Source organism: Lupinus angustifolius, chromosome LG10, assembly GCF_001865875.1.
Source record: "Lupinus angustifolius cultivar Tanjil chromosome LG10, LupAngTanjil_v1.0, whole genome shotgun sequence".
Classification (NCBI taxonomy): domain Eukaryota; kingdom Viridiplantae; phylum Streptophyta; class Magnoliopsida; order Fabales; family Fabaceae; genus Lupinus; species Lupinus angustifolius.
The window spans coordinates 13,931,676-13,946,519 of record NC_032018.1 but is presented as its reverse complement, the minus strand read 5'-3'; the positions used below and the strand labels follow the sequence as shown (position 1 = coordinate 13,946,519).

The 14,844-nt window shown below is 33.9% G+C and overlaps 3 protein-coding genes across 5 annotated transcripts; 1 reads left to right on the top strand and 2 right to left on the bottom strand.

Annotated features, from left to right (window-relative positions):
• LOC109357714 (probable protein phosphatase 2C 60) lies at window positions 70–4,504 on the bottom strand. Of its 2 annotated transcripts, XM_019601731.1 has the most exons (10): window positions 4,388–4,504; window positions 3,055–3,121; window positions 2,274–2,382; window positions 1,986–2,127; window positions 1,627–1,752; window positions 1,306–1,429; window positions 912–988; window positions 710–762; window positions 495–549; window positions 70–398 (listed from the first exon to the last, which is right to left on the bottom strand). In XM_019601731.1, the coding sequence occupies exons 1-10, from the start codon at window positions 4,502–4,504 to the stop codon at window positions 234–236; spliced, it is 1,035 nt and encodes a 344-aa protein (XP_019457276.1). In that variant the 3' UTR covers window positions 70–233. The 2 variants fall into 2 exon arrangements, with proteins under 2 accessions (XP_019457276.1, XP_019457277.1); XM_019601732.1 differs by lacking the exon at window positions 70–398 and having other exon boundaries at window positions 524–590; window positions 688–762.
• On the top strand, window positions 6,682–9,546 carry LOC109357680 (probable folate-biopterin transporter 6). Of its 2 annotated transcripts, XM_019601685.1 has the most exons (4): window positions 6,691–7,345; window positions 7,632–7,733; window positions 8,631–8,801; window positions 8,889–9,545. In XM_019601685.1, the coding sequence occupies exons 1-4, from the start codon at window positions 6,740–6,742 to the stop codon at window positions 9,477–9,479; spliced, it is 1,470 nt and encodes a 489-aa protein (XP_019457230.1). In that variant the 5' UTR covers window positions 6,691–6,739; the 3' UTR covers window positions 9,480–9,545. The 2 variants fall into 2 exon arrangements, with proteins under 2 accessions (XP_019457231.1, XP_019457230.1); XM_019601686.1 differs by lacking the exon at window positions 7,632–7,733 and having other exon boundaries at window positions 6,682–7,345; window positions 8,889–9,546.
• On the bottom strand, window positions 11,825–14,467 carry LOC109357769. The gene is made up of 3 exons (XM_019601811.1): window positions 14,085–14,467; window positions 13,587–13,626; window positions 11,825–12,054 (listed from the first exon to the last, which is right to left on the bottom strand). The coding sequence occupies exons 1-3, from the start codon at window positions 14,415–14,417 to the stop codon at window positions 11,981–11,983; spliced, it is 447 nt and encodes a 148-aa protein (XP_019457356.1). The 5' UTR covers window positions 14,418–14,467; the 3' UTR covers window positions 11,825–11,980.

Sequence of the window (14,844 nt, the reverse complement as noted above, 5' to 3'; positions counted from 1 at the left end):
TTCATTGGCTTCTCTTCTATCCTAATATAATTAACTTGTAAAACTATTTATATAAGAATGAGTTATTGAGAACCAAGAGGAAGTGCAGTTTAGTGATTCCAAGTGCTTAGGAAGAACCTTCCTATACCTTGTTGAACAAGCATAACATACTATGCTAATTGAAGGTGAAAGTGGTTCATAGTATACAATACATGGTTGTACTGTTGCACTTCAAAAGTAGCCTCTACTAACATTCATTGCATTTCAGTTTTGGTCAGTTGAAGAAGATTGTTCTTCTGCTGTTGTTTCTTGAACTGCACCAAAACCATGGTCATGTTATCACATCCCTCACCAACTGTGATTGATGGTGCCAAACATCTATCTAGTACTCTTTCACACACTGCTGAAAGTTTTGTTACCTGTTAAATGAATTGAAATGGTAAATCATGTCAAAACATCATTGTTGTAGATCACCCAAACTACATTCAACTTAATAACTTTGACTTAAGACTCACTGAGAGGAGTTCTTGATGTACAAAATCTACCACCTGTTGACTTGACAAGCAATCCCTGAAAAATAAACCAGGAAGAAACATACAGCATCACATAATGAAAATATCATCTGTTATAAGATTTTAATGATGTAAATGAACATGATAAATTTCTAAATACATGATGAGTTGATGACATTAGGAATCAAAATAATGATAAGAAAGCATAAGAAGCATACCAAATGCCGTCACATGCTAGCACCATAAATTCATGTTCATCACAAAGGTCAACCTATGATCAAATATCAAAAACTAAACTATGTCATAAAAGATGAGTACTAAAGAAAACTTACATTCTGCTATTTAGAAACTGTGGTAGATCTATTTATGTTACTATGTTTCATTTAGGAAGTTATGTAACTTGAAAAGGAAGAAACTCACAGTGTTTATATCTGGATTGGCTGTCACAATTTGTTTTTCGGAAGAAAGAAATTTGTTCTGTTTAAATTCCATGTCACCTGCAGAACATTGAAAGTTCTAAATATATTAAACAGACACTATATAAACCATCCAAATCAAAAAAATCAGTGTCCAGAATATATATTGTATATTCTCAAATCTTCAATCATGCAAATTGAAACCAACCTACATGCAGAGCAACCTTCTCTTGCCTTATAAAGAATCAAAACATAGCATAGAAATTTCATTTGTTGTGCTCATAATTATCATTGAACATGTTCACAAGATCATGGATCTGCCTCACTAAAGATGCAGAGGACAAGGAAATGAAGCTTGATTTAGTATTTGAAAATCTCACATGCTTATAGTTAAGTACCTATAGCTCTTGCAAGATTTAAAATCCCATTAATTCGTCCAGCATAAATAAAACCACCAGCTTTTATGATTCTTTCCTTCTCAATCTCAAGATCAGGTTTGTGGTCTCTAGACATATTGTATGCCTGTATAAAGAAGGCAGAGTTAATAAGAATATGTGTTATCTATAAGATCTTTTACTTTGAAAACTCAACAAACATAGTCTACAAGAGAAAGAGACATAGTTTTCTATCTACTTAAACAAGTCCCCTTAGTAAATTTACTAAAAATGCATTATTTCCATGCAAGCATTAAGATAACAGAATTTTCATTTTGAAGATACCTGACCGTTCCTAGATATAACACAACGCGAATCACCGGCATTTGCAACAAAAAGTTGGTTGTTTCTGATAAGTGCAACACAGGCAGTGCTTCCTGAATTTGGTCCAGCATAATCAGAATGAGGTCCCTGCTTACAACATATAATATCAAATCACTGAATACCAAACAAAAAGAAACTACAATGGAAAAAATTATGGAAATAAAATTATAATTTAACACATGCACAGAAAACCATGTCTGGAGAGACATAGTTGTAGAATCAAGGTCATGTTATAACATCCCTCACCAACAAACCAAGTGGTTCCAAGGGAAGTATGATGTTAAAAAGTTATAGTATCATTCTTCAAATGTCATACCTACCTCCTCAAAAGCCCAATCATCATCACCTTGGTCATTACCATCACTACTTCTGGGAGACCAAATCCCATTAAACTTGTTTATCTTATCACCCAAGATTGCTAATTCCCTCCATCCCCTTTGACCACGCATCATTTCGTCCATTCTGCATAATAATCCAAAAGGATAAAAATGAAGGTTTAAACTTTAGTCGGTAGAAAGAATCAACCGCACACAAGCATGAAACATATTTTGGTCACATAACTGATCAATATATATGACAGAGGAACCACCTTAAGCAATTAACCACACCTGAAAAAAGCTTTTTGAAGAGAGGTTCCTACATCTCCAGCTATGTATTCTTCACTCTTGAGCACCTGTTGGTGAAGATACTTGGCACAAAACTTTGCAACCACCTTACCTGACAATTTTGGGGGTGGAGTAAGCATCCAAGAACATTGTGAATTACAAAACTACAAATGATTTATGTACTATTCTCCTCGTTCCCTGACTATGATCATTGATATTTGCAGCAAGCAGTATATGCATCCAATTTATATAATGAAGTCAACAAGGAGATGAGCAAAAACTGCACACAACCCTTACGAGCTACCGTAAAAAGGTGAAGCAGTTTCTTTGAAAACGTAACGTGTATGATATATGGAACATAAACGCAGACAAAATTTAGAGCAACAACAGAAAAACCAATTAACAGTTGGCCAAGTTCTTCATACATGTTTCACAAGGTTTAGTCATGCACTTAGCACAAAACTTTGCAACCACCTTGCAGGACAATTTTGAAGTGAAGTAAGCATCCAAATCCAAACACATTAATTACAAAACTACATATAATTTTTTTAGTATTCTCCTCGTTCCCCAACTTCATACATTTTTCGCAGATATTGATCCACTACAGTTGGACAAAATTAGAGCATAATAATTCATCAACAACAAATATTAAGTTGTGCTTCAAATGTTGAAATAATTGATGACAAGAAAGCAAAACAAAGGGTATTCAATATGCACAAGGGAAGCTTGTAACTGTAATAAAGTAGTATATCCATCCAAAATAGTCAAAATTTTCAATTCTCACCTCCATGACCATCATAAACACCAAAAAACGAAGCGGATGATGGAGCCAGATCAAGGTGTGCAGCATGCTAGCAAAACAAAAGAGAATGAAAATATCAATACAATAATACTGGTTTAATTATTATTGGTATGCCAAAATAAATACCACTGCCTCACAACTAACACATTAAGCAAAGCTCAACTATGCAGTACACTAAAATGCACCAAATTTCAAGGAATCTCAAGACTTCCACTTTTTTCATAGAATTGGGTGACACATATTTATCTGATTTTACCATTCTACCAGATATAGCACTATGATAGTGGCTCACAAATCACAACCCCCACTGTGAATTGCATGTATTAAAGATATATAAGAATAAGAAAAACCTATTTACTACCCCAAGAAATAGATACTTTTTTTTTTGCTGAGCCACATGATAACATTAACAGAGCACAAGGGGTGCTAACTCGGTACAAACAGAGAACCATACAGCAAACAGAAAAACTAGCAGGAAGAAAAAATACATGACCAGGGATTAATACACCAATTTGAAAAAATACAGGATTAGATCCAACTCCGGCAGAGAACCACACACATGATCTAATTTTTATAGAGTCCATGAGGTCAGACTAGAAGCACACCTTCCCCGCAAAGACTACCTCATTCCTCATCAACCAAATAGATCAAGTTGCAGAAAACCATAACATAAGCCAGAGACTGTAACCTTTAGCATTTGGACAGAGACTAATGTGTAGCTTAAACAGGGAGACACAGTTATTAGGAATTACAATTGATTTATTCAACCAGGCAAAGAACCCCAGCCAAACTTTAACAGAGAAATTACAGGTAACAAAAAGTTGGTCAATTGTTTCAACATCAAAGGCACCCTTTTGCCTATTAGTCAAATAAATCATTTCCCAAAAATCTGACTATATGTTCACTTGGGTAAGGCAGTGTTTCAAATTGCGGACCACATCACGTGTTGCGGCTGCAATATTGCGGTTACATCACACCGCAATTATGATACGACACCTAATCACAATGATGCGACCACAACGGGCATTAAGGCAACTACATCGGATCGCATTTTAGCCGTAAGGCAACTACATCGGATCGCATTTTGGCCGCAATGCAACTACATCGGACCACATCAGATCACATCACATCGATGTCAAAAGTATTTTTTTACTCACAAAATAATCTGCATCGCAGTAAACCCAACCACAAACACAATCGCAGTAAACACAACCGCAATTTAAAACACCGGTAGGAGTGACCTTCTTGCTGATCCATGAATGATAGGCATAGATAGGGTTATTATATAAACTATATGAAGTGATTGATTACTCACTGCATCTTCCATTGTTCCACGCCACCCTTGCATAGATGATAAACCATATCTGAGATGATCATTCTCTCCATCTTCAGAAACCTTTTCAGTTTTGGGAAAGCTCATATTGGTTCCCATTCTTACTATATTTCTGAACAAGAACAAAAAATAAGCATCAGTTAATAATGGTAGAGAAAAATATACAAAATGAATTCCATTAAATTAAATGCTATGAGGATATTGATAAGCTACATACATGAGTTATATGAAAGATAAAGGTGAATAGTAGAATAAAGAGAGTTGAAGGAAAGTGTGTGAGTGAGAAAACAATAATACAAGTTATATAGTTGTAACTTGTAAATGAATGATATTTGTTTGTTTTCATTTCAGCCTCTGAATTTGGCAGCTACTGTTCATCCACCACAACTACATTTTCCTACACACACACTCTTATATATTTCACATTCTATTTTCAGAGTTTATGGATATTATTAGAATTTACTTGTAATCATGTCAGTTTATAACAAAAAAGAATTTAAATGAGATTTTTTTTTTGTTAAAATAAAAAGCATCATAAACTTATAAGAGTTAACTTAACAGTTTAAGAATCATATCATACCTAATATATGAATAGTGAGGATCTACTGATAGGGTAAAAAACACATATATCATCAATATATACATATTAAATCATTCCAAAAATATAAAATTTAAGAAAATTTAGATTGAGTTTCCACGTAGTGGACGGGTTAAGGCTACAAAAACCGATTCCACTCATTATTTTCGGTAAAGGTGTCACATTCAACTAGATGACATTGTTAAATTAGAAGTTGGAATATAATGAAGATAAGAGATCCTAAATGTATCTTCAGTATGTATGAAAACTTACAATTTTTGCTTATTTTTCAAAAAACAACCTTAAAATTACCATATATGTTTGGTAACTAAAATGAAATTACACACATGATTTTTAAAAAGAAAAATTAAAAGTAGAAGCTTTAAAATTATGAGTTGAGTTATTTTGGGTGAGTTTATTTTTTTCTTCAATTTTTCATTTCTCGTTTTACCAACTTGACATTTGTGTATTATTTATTTTGTAAATTGTGTAATTTAAGTTTGCAAACATATATTTATTTATGTGTCATGTTATTTTTTATTATTGATATTGATTTTATATTGTATTTTATTTTAATATCTTTTTTAGTATTTCTTATGCAATATTAAAAATTTAAAAATTATAAGGAAAATATATATGATGGTAAATATTAAAGAATGAATATTTAAAAAATAATATAAAAACAACTAAAATAATCATAATATAAACAAATAACCTCATACATTTTTCTGTAATTTACTATATGAAAACAAATTTTATATCTTACTCAAACAAAAGAGAGTAGTTTATATTTAGTTTTCAGCTAAGGTACTAAGACATAAACAAGATATAATTTTAGCAGGTTATAATCTCACAGTTTATAAATTGAAACTAAAAACATAATTCATATAAAATGATAAGAATTTATTATTAGTGTGAGTATCTCTCTTAATAAGTGTTTATCCTATGAAATAAACTCTTACCATTTTGGTCTTTCTATGAATCTAACAAGACTTTATGCTACTAAACCAATGTTTTGTTGTTTATTAATAATGATATTGAAATGCATGTGTTAGTTTGTTTTCTTTGGAGTTTTAGGGAATTATCAATATTTATAGGTAGTTAGCGACGAGAAAATTGTCCTATTTTTCTCAGACAATGATTTGTTGTCCAAAAGTATGTCATAAATCATGTCCTAAACTGACGAAAACATTTCACGTCAATTAGAAAAATTAAATATTCATTATTTTTCTACTTTCCATTCATCGTCATTGATTTAGGACATAATTTAAGAATTAAGACACACTTTAGAACAGTAGATCATAATCTAATTTTTTTTCTACTTGTTTTTCTCTCAATATTGAAGAGAAAACATAATGGAATTAATACCATCATTTTTTTCTTTCCTTCATTCTTTTCAATACAATCAAACAATGGAAAATATTTATTTCCTTTCTTTTTCATTCTTCTAACTTTCTTTCCTTTCCTTTTTACCCCACTAAAGATATAGTAAAGGTAAAAAATTAATATTGGGATCCATGAATGAGCCTCTCATTTTACATTGGTTTGGATAAATAGAATATTAATTTAAGTGAAGCTATTTAAAGAGTAGAGTAGTAGGTGGAAGAATAGATTAATCCATTAATGTTGAGAGACAAAAATAAACATATAAAATAGTATTAAAAAAAGATGGGAGTGAGAGAGGTAATAACTTTGACCCAAATACAACTGAGAATTGAAAGGTTCCATGGAAACAAGTCAAAATCTGACAAACCCAGATGAATAATAACATGTCAACAATAGAGAAGAAGAAAGATGAACTTGTTTCAATAATAAAGATGAACCAAGCAATAGAATGGATAAGAATGTTATCAACAAAGCTGAACCCAACCTTCATCCTTGGCATCTTCATCATCTATGGACTCGGTCAAGGCTTCTCTGGTTCTTTATTCAGAGTAGTTGTTGATTACTATTGGAAAGATGTTCAATTACTTCAACCTTCTTCACTCCAATTCTATCTATCTCTCTTTTTCATTCCTTGGATCCTTAAACCACTTTGGGGTATCCTCACTGATGCATTCCCCATCAGAGGATTTCATCGTAGACCTTACTTCATCATTTCCGGTCTCATCGGAACGATCTCTGCTTTTGTTCTTGCTTTCTCTCCACACCTCCGTGTGGCTCCTGCATTGGTGTGCTTCGTTGGAGTGTCGGCGTCGTTGGCCATTGCTGACGTCACCATAGATGCTTGTATTGCAAGGAGTAGTATAGTGGTGAGGGAGGTTGCGTCTGATTTGCAAACTTTGTGTGGCCTTTGTTCTTCGGTTGGTGCTCTTGTTGGATTCCTTCTTAGTGGCTTCTTTGTTCATCATCTTGGTCCTCAGGTATAACTCCTCTCTGCAAATTAATCATTATCTTTCTTAGTTATGTCACGAGTTGACTTTTGGAGGAGACGAAAGTGAAATGAGAGACTTCAGAGTCATCTCACCAATATATTTTATGACTTTTAATTAGCTTTGAAATATACTTATGAAATGACTCTCAAGCCCTCCCTTTCAGTTTTTCTTTCCCTCTAAAAATCAACTCACTTTACGTCTGAATTGGAAAATGTTAATGTCCTTGGATTGGTGATGTTGTACTCAATTTTGACTTGACTATATTTTTGTGTAGAGATCGCTGAGTCTTTTGGCACTTTCACCTGCTTTCACAACTGTGCTAGGTTTTGTGATATATGAACACAGAACAAGTGGCCACCATGATGAAAAGAAACAGGTTGGTTAGAAAACCTTTCTTTTTCCCCTTCTCCACTTTACTCTGATAAATTTAGCTTTAGACCATTTATCACTGACAAGTGTGAATTTGTTTTCATGTTCCTTTGGTATCCTTTTAAAACAATTCTAGTTAATAATATTAATTTATATCCACAGTTGATAATAACTACTAAATAATTGTGATACTAGTATTTCCATTTTATCTTTTTATCATCTTAAGGTTCAAACTAATGTGTTTATAAAGTCCCACTAGATTCTTGACACTTATTGGAATGAACAGCCAACACTCCCGGAAAAAATTAATTCCTATTATAGGGATAACATAGTACCAAAAAAACTAATTTGTTAAAAATCATGAAATTAAACAGAGTCTCATTCTTAACCAATGTAGGGCCAAGGCACTTTTTGTATGTCATCCATTCATTTATGTATGCTTTTTCTCACTTTATTATCCTCCTTTTCACCCTGTCCCTTCATAATTTTATTCTTTCTTTGTTTTAATAATGCTGACATTCAGACTTCAAATTATTATTACCAAAACTTGTTAGCTCTAGTGGCAAAATTATATGCTCTCATTAAGAGAGATTTGCTTCATTGAGTGGGTCTTCTCAACTCAATTTTGATTTACTAACAAAGTGTCGGTATAGTGGTGTAAGTCCCTATTAGATTCCCAAGATGATCAAAAAGTTAAGGATTCGATTACTATGAGCGATATTTGTTGGGAGAGACAGTTGCACACCCTGAAAAAGATTAGTTATTTAACTAAAAGGGTGAGAGGATACCCTCGTTAGTACAAAAAAAAACTCAACTTTGATTCTAAAATGAAATTTCAAAGATCTATATAGGTTTATTTTGCTAGCTAGACATGTAACTAAACACATGAAGATTGATTTTGCAGGTGGTGGAGAGAGTAGGAGTGACAATTAGAAGCATGTACCAAACAATTATGTATCCTCAAGTGTGGAAGCCTTCTCTTTACATGTTCCTCTCCTTGGCTCTCAATGTAAGCACTCATGAAGGTCATTTTTATTGGTATACAGATTCAAAAGCTGGCCCTGCATTCTCTCAGGTACCTCTTTTATTTATAGGTAAAATTATACTCATATCCTTTGAAGTTTAATTAAATTATACACTGCATTCTCTTGTTTTTATGCAGGAATTTGTTGGGGTGATCTATGCAATAGGTGCAGTTGCATCAATAATGGGAGTTATAATCTACCAGAAGGCTCTAAAAGACTACCCATTTAGAAAGCTACTATTCTATGCACAACTCCTATATGCATTATCTGGTGTAGTGGACTTATTCTTTGTCCTCCGTTGGAACTTGATCATCGGAATTCCGGACTACTTCTTTGTTGTGATTGAAGAAACGGCAACAAGAATCACCGGGAAACTTCGATGGATGCCGATGATGGTACTTAGCACTCAGCTATGCCCTCTTGGCATTGAGGGCACATTTTTTGCTTTGTTAATGTGCATTGATAGCATTGGTGCACTCTTATCTAAAATGGGTGGAGGAGTGCTTCTTCGTATTCTACATATAACTAGGACTGACTTTGGAAATCTATGGTTGGCTGTCCTTGTTAGGGGCATGCTTAGATTTGCAACACTTGCTCTTATTTTCCTTGTCCCTAAGGCAGGTCAACATGAAGGGTTGCTTCCTTCTCAGCATTTGGAAGAGAATTTGAGTGATGATAACACAGATGAAGAGACATTAGAACTTGTCCCCATCAAAGGGGGAACTTAAGTTTAAGAACACGATTTATTATAGAGCATTGTTATCCTTGTAGACTCCACACGACAATGATTATGCAATTACACATGTGCTATATTTATACGCATACATGGATTCTTATTGATTGATATTCACTATATTATTCTCTTATTTATATATTATTCGAAAAGTAAGTAGAAAAAACTTATTTCACATCTTAGTCATTCATTCTAAGAAAATTTAATGGTTTAAATCTACTCACTAATTTAAACCATTAGATTCTTCTAAAATGGATTACTAAAATTGAAGTAAGTTTTTTTAAATTACTATTGAACTAAGTGAATCTCTCCTCTATATTAAATTCGTGTTTTTTTTGTCTGACCAATAAAAAAATAAGAATACATGGAATGGTATAAACCTTAAGATAAAAGATGTGGCTCGCATTATATGGAGAGCATCTTTTGGAATCGGTGTTCCTTACTCATCAACAACTAACTAAGCCACACATGAAAAGTTACTTACATTGAATAGAAACTACAAAAGTAGATTAGTGAGAGAGAAAAATACAGCAAGTTGGATTAAATAGTCAATCACAGTTGTTATAGATTACTATAGCATCTAACTAATTGCATTTATATGGAGTATTTTCACAAAACTACTTTCTACTTGTCAGTTTGTTATGAGTAATTGCGGAGTTATAGATACTAAGATAGTTGATTGAAGTAGAATTGTTTAATAAAATTAGCTATTATATTTATTAAACAACTAAAAAAATCAATTTCTTTTACTTAAAATGTAGGTAAAAATCTAGTTTGTTCCTTGAAGGAACCAGAATGTAAAAGAACCACGAATTGATATGAGAGAACCAATTAGCAGTTTGCTATAAAAAATGATAGAATCCTGTTTCAATGCTCCAACATTTATGATGCTTGCAGAAACCAATGTCAATGGTGTGTTCATCTTGCAACTCAAAAGGGCATGTTGAAAGCAAATGGTGTGAGGGTTACTGGTTTCTTCATTATTGGTGAACAAATGCTTTGTGAAGTCCCATCCAGAAACACTCGCTGTGTTATTTGCACTGGAAAGGTATGATGAAATATTTGAGTAGAGGAAGAAGCTATTCACACCAGTGGTAAAACCATTTACACACAATCACCACCGGATGAATAGAAGATCAACAACTTAGACTGAATGCAAGTGAAAAATCACTTACACCTATAGAAATGGACCCCTCCTCATTTCAACATTCATCAAGAATTATTGAGCACCAAAATTAGGAGGTGCATAAGCCATATCCACGAAATTGAGCCCTAAATCCTTCAGGTCGAGTGTGAAATTAAGAAGGTGTAACTGACCTTCCCAGGGAGATAGAATCAGATGAATGCATTACAGAAGATGTTGCAATATTTACAGATAAATCTAAGATGGAATGACTTCTATTATGTTCCAAACGAGCTTCAAATGTAAGAAGGAAGGAAGGATCGAAGTGTATTAACACTAGGCAACTCAGTCTGACTCTCCACAAAGGTGATCATAGGCTGAAAATCATCGCCTAAGCCATCTAAAATGAAACCTATATGCTCAACATAAGAGATTGGAGATCCAATTGAGATTATTGAGTCAACAAGGCCTTTGATCCTTGTGAAATACTCAAAAATAGAACTAGAATCTTTAGTTATAGAACGTAATTGAGACGTAACTAGCCTTGGCTTTACTAGCTTGGCAATAATCAATGATGTCAAACCATAATTACCTTCAATTGACACATATGAGGTTGAAATTCCAAAATAATCATTTGATCATGTTCCTCCAAGTCCGAAAAGCTGGATTAACGTGATGTTGAACACGACCAACATCAATGAGAAACTAAGCAGGTAAATCTCCTTCATCAATGGACCTCTCAGCACAATTGGATCTCAACACAGCCGAAACGAATTGACGATAGACGAGGAAATTCCTCTATGTGAGTTTGGTAGAAGGTAAGGGAAGAATGAGAATTGGAGGAGAAGCTTGCAAGCAGGAGATGGTGAACCACCATTGGAACCAGGATCTAAGGTGACAGCCATGACTAAGGACAAGTCCTTAACAATAAAACTGCTAAACTAATTTATACTGTTTCCTAATAATCACCAACTTATGAAATGAAGCAGGGCTTCAACAACAGATTACTCCAACAGTAAATGGTCTTGTTTGGCTGCCTCTATTTTAATAAACACTAACATTTTTTCCTTTATTACATGTACTTGTGTAGTTTTGTAAAATGCAACTTGAAGCACTGTTGAAATTATATAGGATTCAAGTTTTGTTTCCATTTCTTTACATTTTGGGTAATATTAAATCTGCTCTCTGGTAGTCATTAATGAAAATAAAAACACACATAGAGAACCAATAACAGCCACCCCTTTAACAAGAATAAGCACAAGCACAGTTCTACCAGTACCTCAAGACAAGTCTACAGTATATATATATATCATCTGTGAAAACACATGGAGCTTGACATAAACTGTGACATCTACAATCTTTCTGAAAGTAGTTCAATTGCTTTGAACTAAAGCAGAGAAGAGTAATTTGTTGAGATCTTCAGAATCTGCATCATGTGTTTTATCACCTGCATGAACACATAGTAAGAGACATTTATTCATTGCAGGCAACAAAGCAATTTCACTCAGATGTATAAATAGACAAGTACCTGAGTTGTAAAGACCAAGAAAGTAATCATAGTAAATTGAGGAGTCTATATTCCAAGGACTAGAAATGAGGGGATAATTTAATGATACTCATGTTTCTTCTTCAATCTATCATCCATTCTCTAGTGCTTTATGTTCATGCTCCACTAGGTGAACATCAGTATTTGATTCACTCAAGGAAGGTCAAACTGTACTGTTCCTTGCAATCTCAAAAACAATTATCTCATAAACCTTTGAGCGATTGAGCCTGAGGCTTTGTATCAGAGTTTGGTTTTAGAGGAGAAGGAAGGAAGAGATGAGATGACTTTAGAAAACATCTCCCTTGTTTGGAAGTTGAATGAAAGAGAGGGGAAGGTTTTGAAGGGTTTCTAGAACCCTCTAAAACATTTCATCAGCCTATTTTCATAGTTCCCCCAACTTGGGGTTTTTTTCTAGAGAGAAAATGTTAAATTATCTATTTGTACATTTCTCATTATTAATTACATTTTTAAAGAAAAAGTAAAAAATATTTTTTCATTATTATTACTTTACCTCTTTCCCATATAAATTTCACATTCCCAAATAAGAAAGAGATTTGCGTCCTTTCCCCTTCCTTACTCATCCTTGTCCCTTGATCCCTCTCATTCCTTTTCCCTCGTAACTCCCAAACATACCTGAAGTAAGTGATTTATATAGCGTACCACATTACCTGATGCGGCCGCAATATTGCGGTTGCGATGGTTGCTGCAACCGCATCATACCGCAATTGTGATGTGACTCCAAATCACAATGATTTGGCTGCATTGGGCTGCAACACAAACGCATTGTACCACATTCATTGGACTGCATTTGGACCACATCAGGTCACATTAAATTCAAAAATGTTTTTTTTAATCACAAAATAAGTCACACTGCAACAGTGCAATCCGCATTGCAATAACTGCAATAATAGTAACCACAACCGTTACCACAATCATAATCGCAATTTAAAACACTCAGTACAACATATTTAGAGGGAGACTTAACAATTCACTCAACTACAAGCCTCGAGATATACCCCACTCCCCCTTTTGCTCTTTCACTCTTCACAAAAATGCCCATCTCAACTCCATTCCCATCACTTGGTGCCAATCAAGACCTAATAGCAAACTAATGCATCTAAAGGGAAACTCAGATTAATGAAGCAGAAGGTGAAAAAGGAGATGAAAAAATATGTAGTAAACCAATAAGTAGAGTCATATATTACAAAGCCACACTTCTAAGATAGTGAAATCGATCCAAACCATAATTTCTTGTCATCTCTCTTTAAATATTTTTGCAGAAAATAAACACTTAATCCTAACCTAACCACTGTCTTGAAACCAGTAAACTTTGCTACCGATAAATAATGATACACATGTCAATATTTAAAAAGGGTGCTAACTTTAATGTGTGGAAAATCGCTTAAAAGCAAAAAGACGATGATAATCGTTACCTGTTTTTGATCTTACTTGCACCGTCCATTCTTCGATTATCTGCACAATAAGTTAAAACTGTGTATGAAAATCATGACAAGTAGACTTAGGGTTTGATTGTGAATTGGGTTTTGGAGGGAAAGGTATGGAAAAGAGAGAGGCTTCAAAGTCATTTCAGTGTTTTCATGATTTTTAAGTTTTTCATTTCCCTTCCTTCCCCTACTCACCTAGCAAACAAACCCTAAGACATTATTCGCGAGTTGAATTTCGGGGGGAAGGAAGGAAATAGGAGGCGTCAGAGCAGCCATGAAATACAATTGTGAGATAACTCTCAAGTCTTCTGTTTATCTTTCTCCCCCTCCAAATCTTAACTCGCAAACAGACTCTAATAATTAGTGGGGAAGAAAGAAAAAAAAAAAAAAAACTTGTAAGATGACTCTAAATCATTTCATTTTTTTTCTTTCCCTTCCAAAATCTAACTCGCAAATAGATTCTATGAAAAGAGATATGATAATTACTTGTTTGAAGTTAGTGAATGCATCATCATGATCTTGTTGAGTGTTGATGGGGATGCCGAAAGATGATTGCATTCGGTGGAGTAAATTTCTATTCTGAAGTAGAATAGTCTGAGCCTTATCAATCAAATCCTGCTTAGCTGCAAGAAGATGGTGACAGTGCCCTGTCATGATTAATATATCATCCTGTAACTTCTTAATCCTTGAGACCAGTTTCATAGGATTTGCGTTATCAGGGTACACATTTTCAAACTCCTTCTCGAGTCTGTGATGAAGCATACACAGATCGTGATTGGCTTTTGTGAATAGCCTTAGAATACCTTCCATTGCTTCCATTCTCACTTTCAACTCTCACTCTCTGCTTCTTTCACCCTCTCTTCTTTCTTTTATTCTCTCTTTCTTCTGGGCCAAGGCCCAACACCAATTTCTCATATTCTAATACTGATGGATGGTGATGTGTTTGGGTTGATCTGCTTCATTCTCTCATTTAGTGAAGTAAATCCATTCTACCAATACGTCTTTGGGTACTAGTTAATCTTTGATATCTACCCATCGTCTATGTATTACTTATTAATATGATATTGATATATAAAATTAAATATATAAATATATTGTTAAGCATGTATATATCATGAAAAAATTAGAGAGCTAATGATATTTTTGACCAAAAAATTATCATTATTCTGTACACAATTGAATAAAGACACATATAAACAGTGAGTGACTATGAGTCGAGACGGTCACATGGTAAGTGTCAAATTGA

Coding starts and splice junctions, on each gene's coding strand:
- LOC109357769 (XM_019601811.1), bottom strand. CDS start 14,417: ATGGAAGCAATGGAAGGTATTCTAAGGCTATTCACAAAAGCCAATCAC. Junction 13,627..14,084: donor CATTCACTAACTTCAAACAA/GTAATTATCATA, acceptor CTTATTGTGCAG/ATAATCGAAGAATGGACGGT. Junction 12,055..13,586: donor GCAAGTAAGATCAAAAACAG/GTAACGATTATC, acceptor GTGTTCATGCAG/GTGATAAAACACATGATGCA.
- LOC109357714 (XM_019601731.1), bottom strand. CDS start 4,504: ATGGGAACCAATATGAGCTTTCCCAAAACTGAAAAGGTTTCTGAAGAT. Junction 1,430..1,626: donor TTATATCTAGGAACGGTCAG/GTATCTTCAAAA, acceptor TTCTTTATACAG/GCATACAATATGTCTAGAGA. Junction 399..494: donor TACATCAAGAACTCCTCTCA/GTGAGTCTTAAG, acceptor TTCATTTAACAG/GTAACAAAACTTTCAGCAGT.
- LOC109357680 (XM_019601685.1), top strand. CDS start 6,740: ATGAATAATAACATGTCAACAATAGAGAAGAAGAAAGATGAACTTGTT. Junction 7,734..8,630: donor ACCATGATGAAAAGAAACAG/GTTGGTTAGAAA, acceptor TTGATTTTGCAG/GTGGTGGAGAGAGTAGGAGT. Junction 8,802..8,888: donor CTGGCCCTGCATTCTCTCAG/GTACCTCTTTTA, acceptor GTTTTTATGCAG/GAATTTGTTGGGGTGATCTA.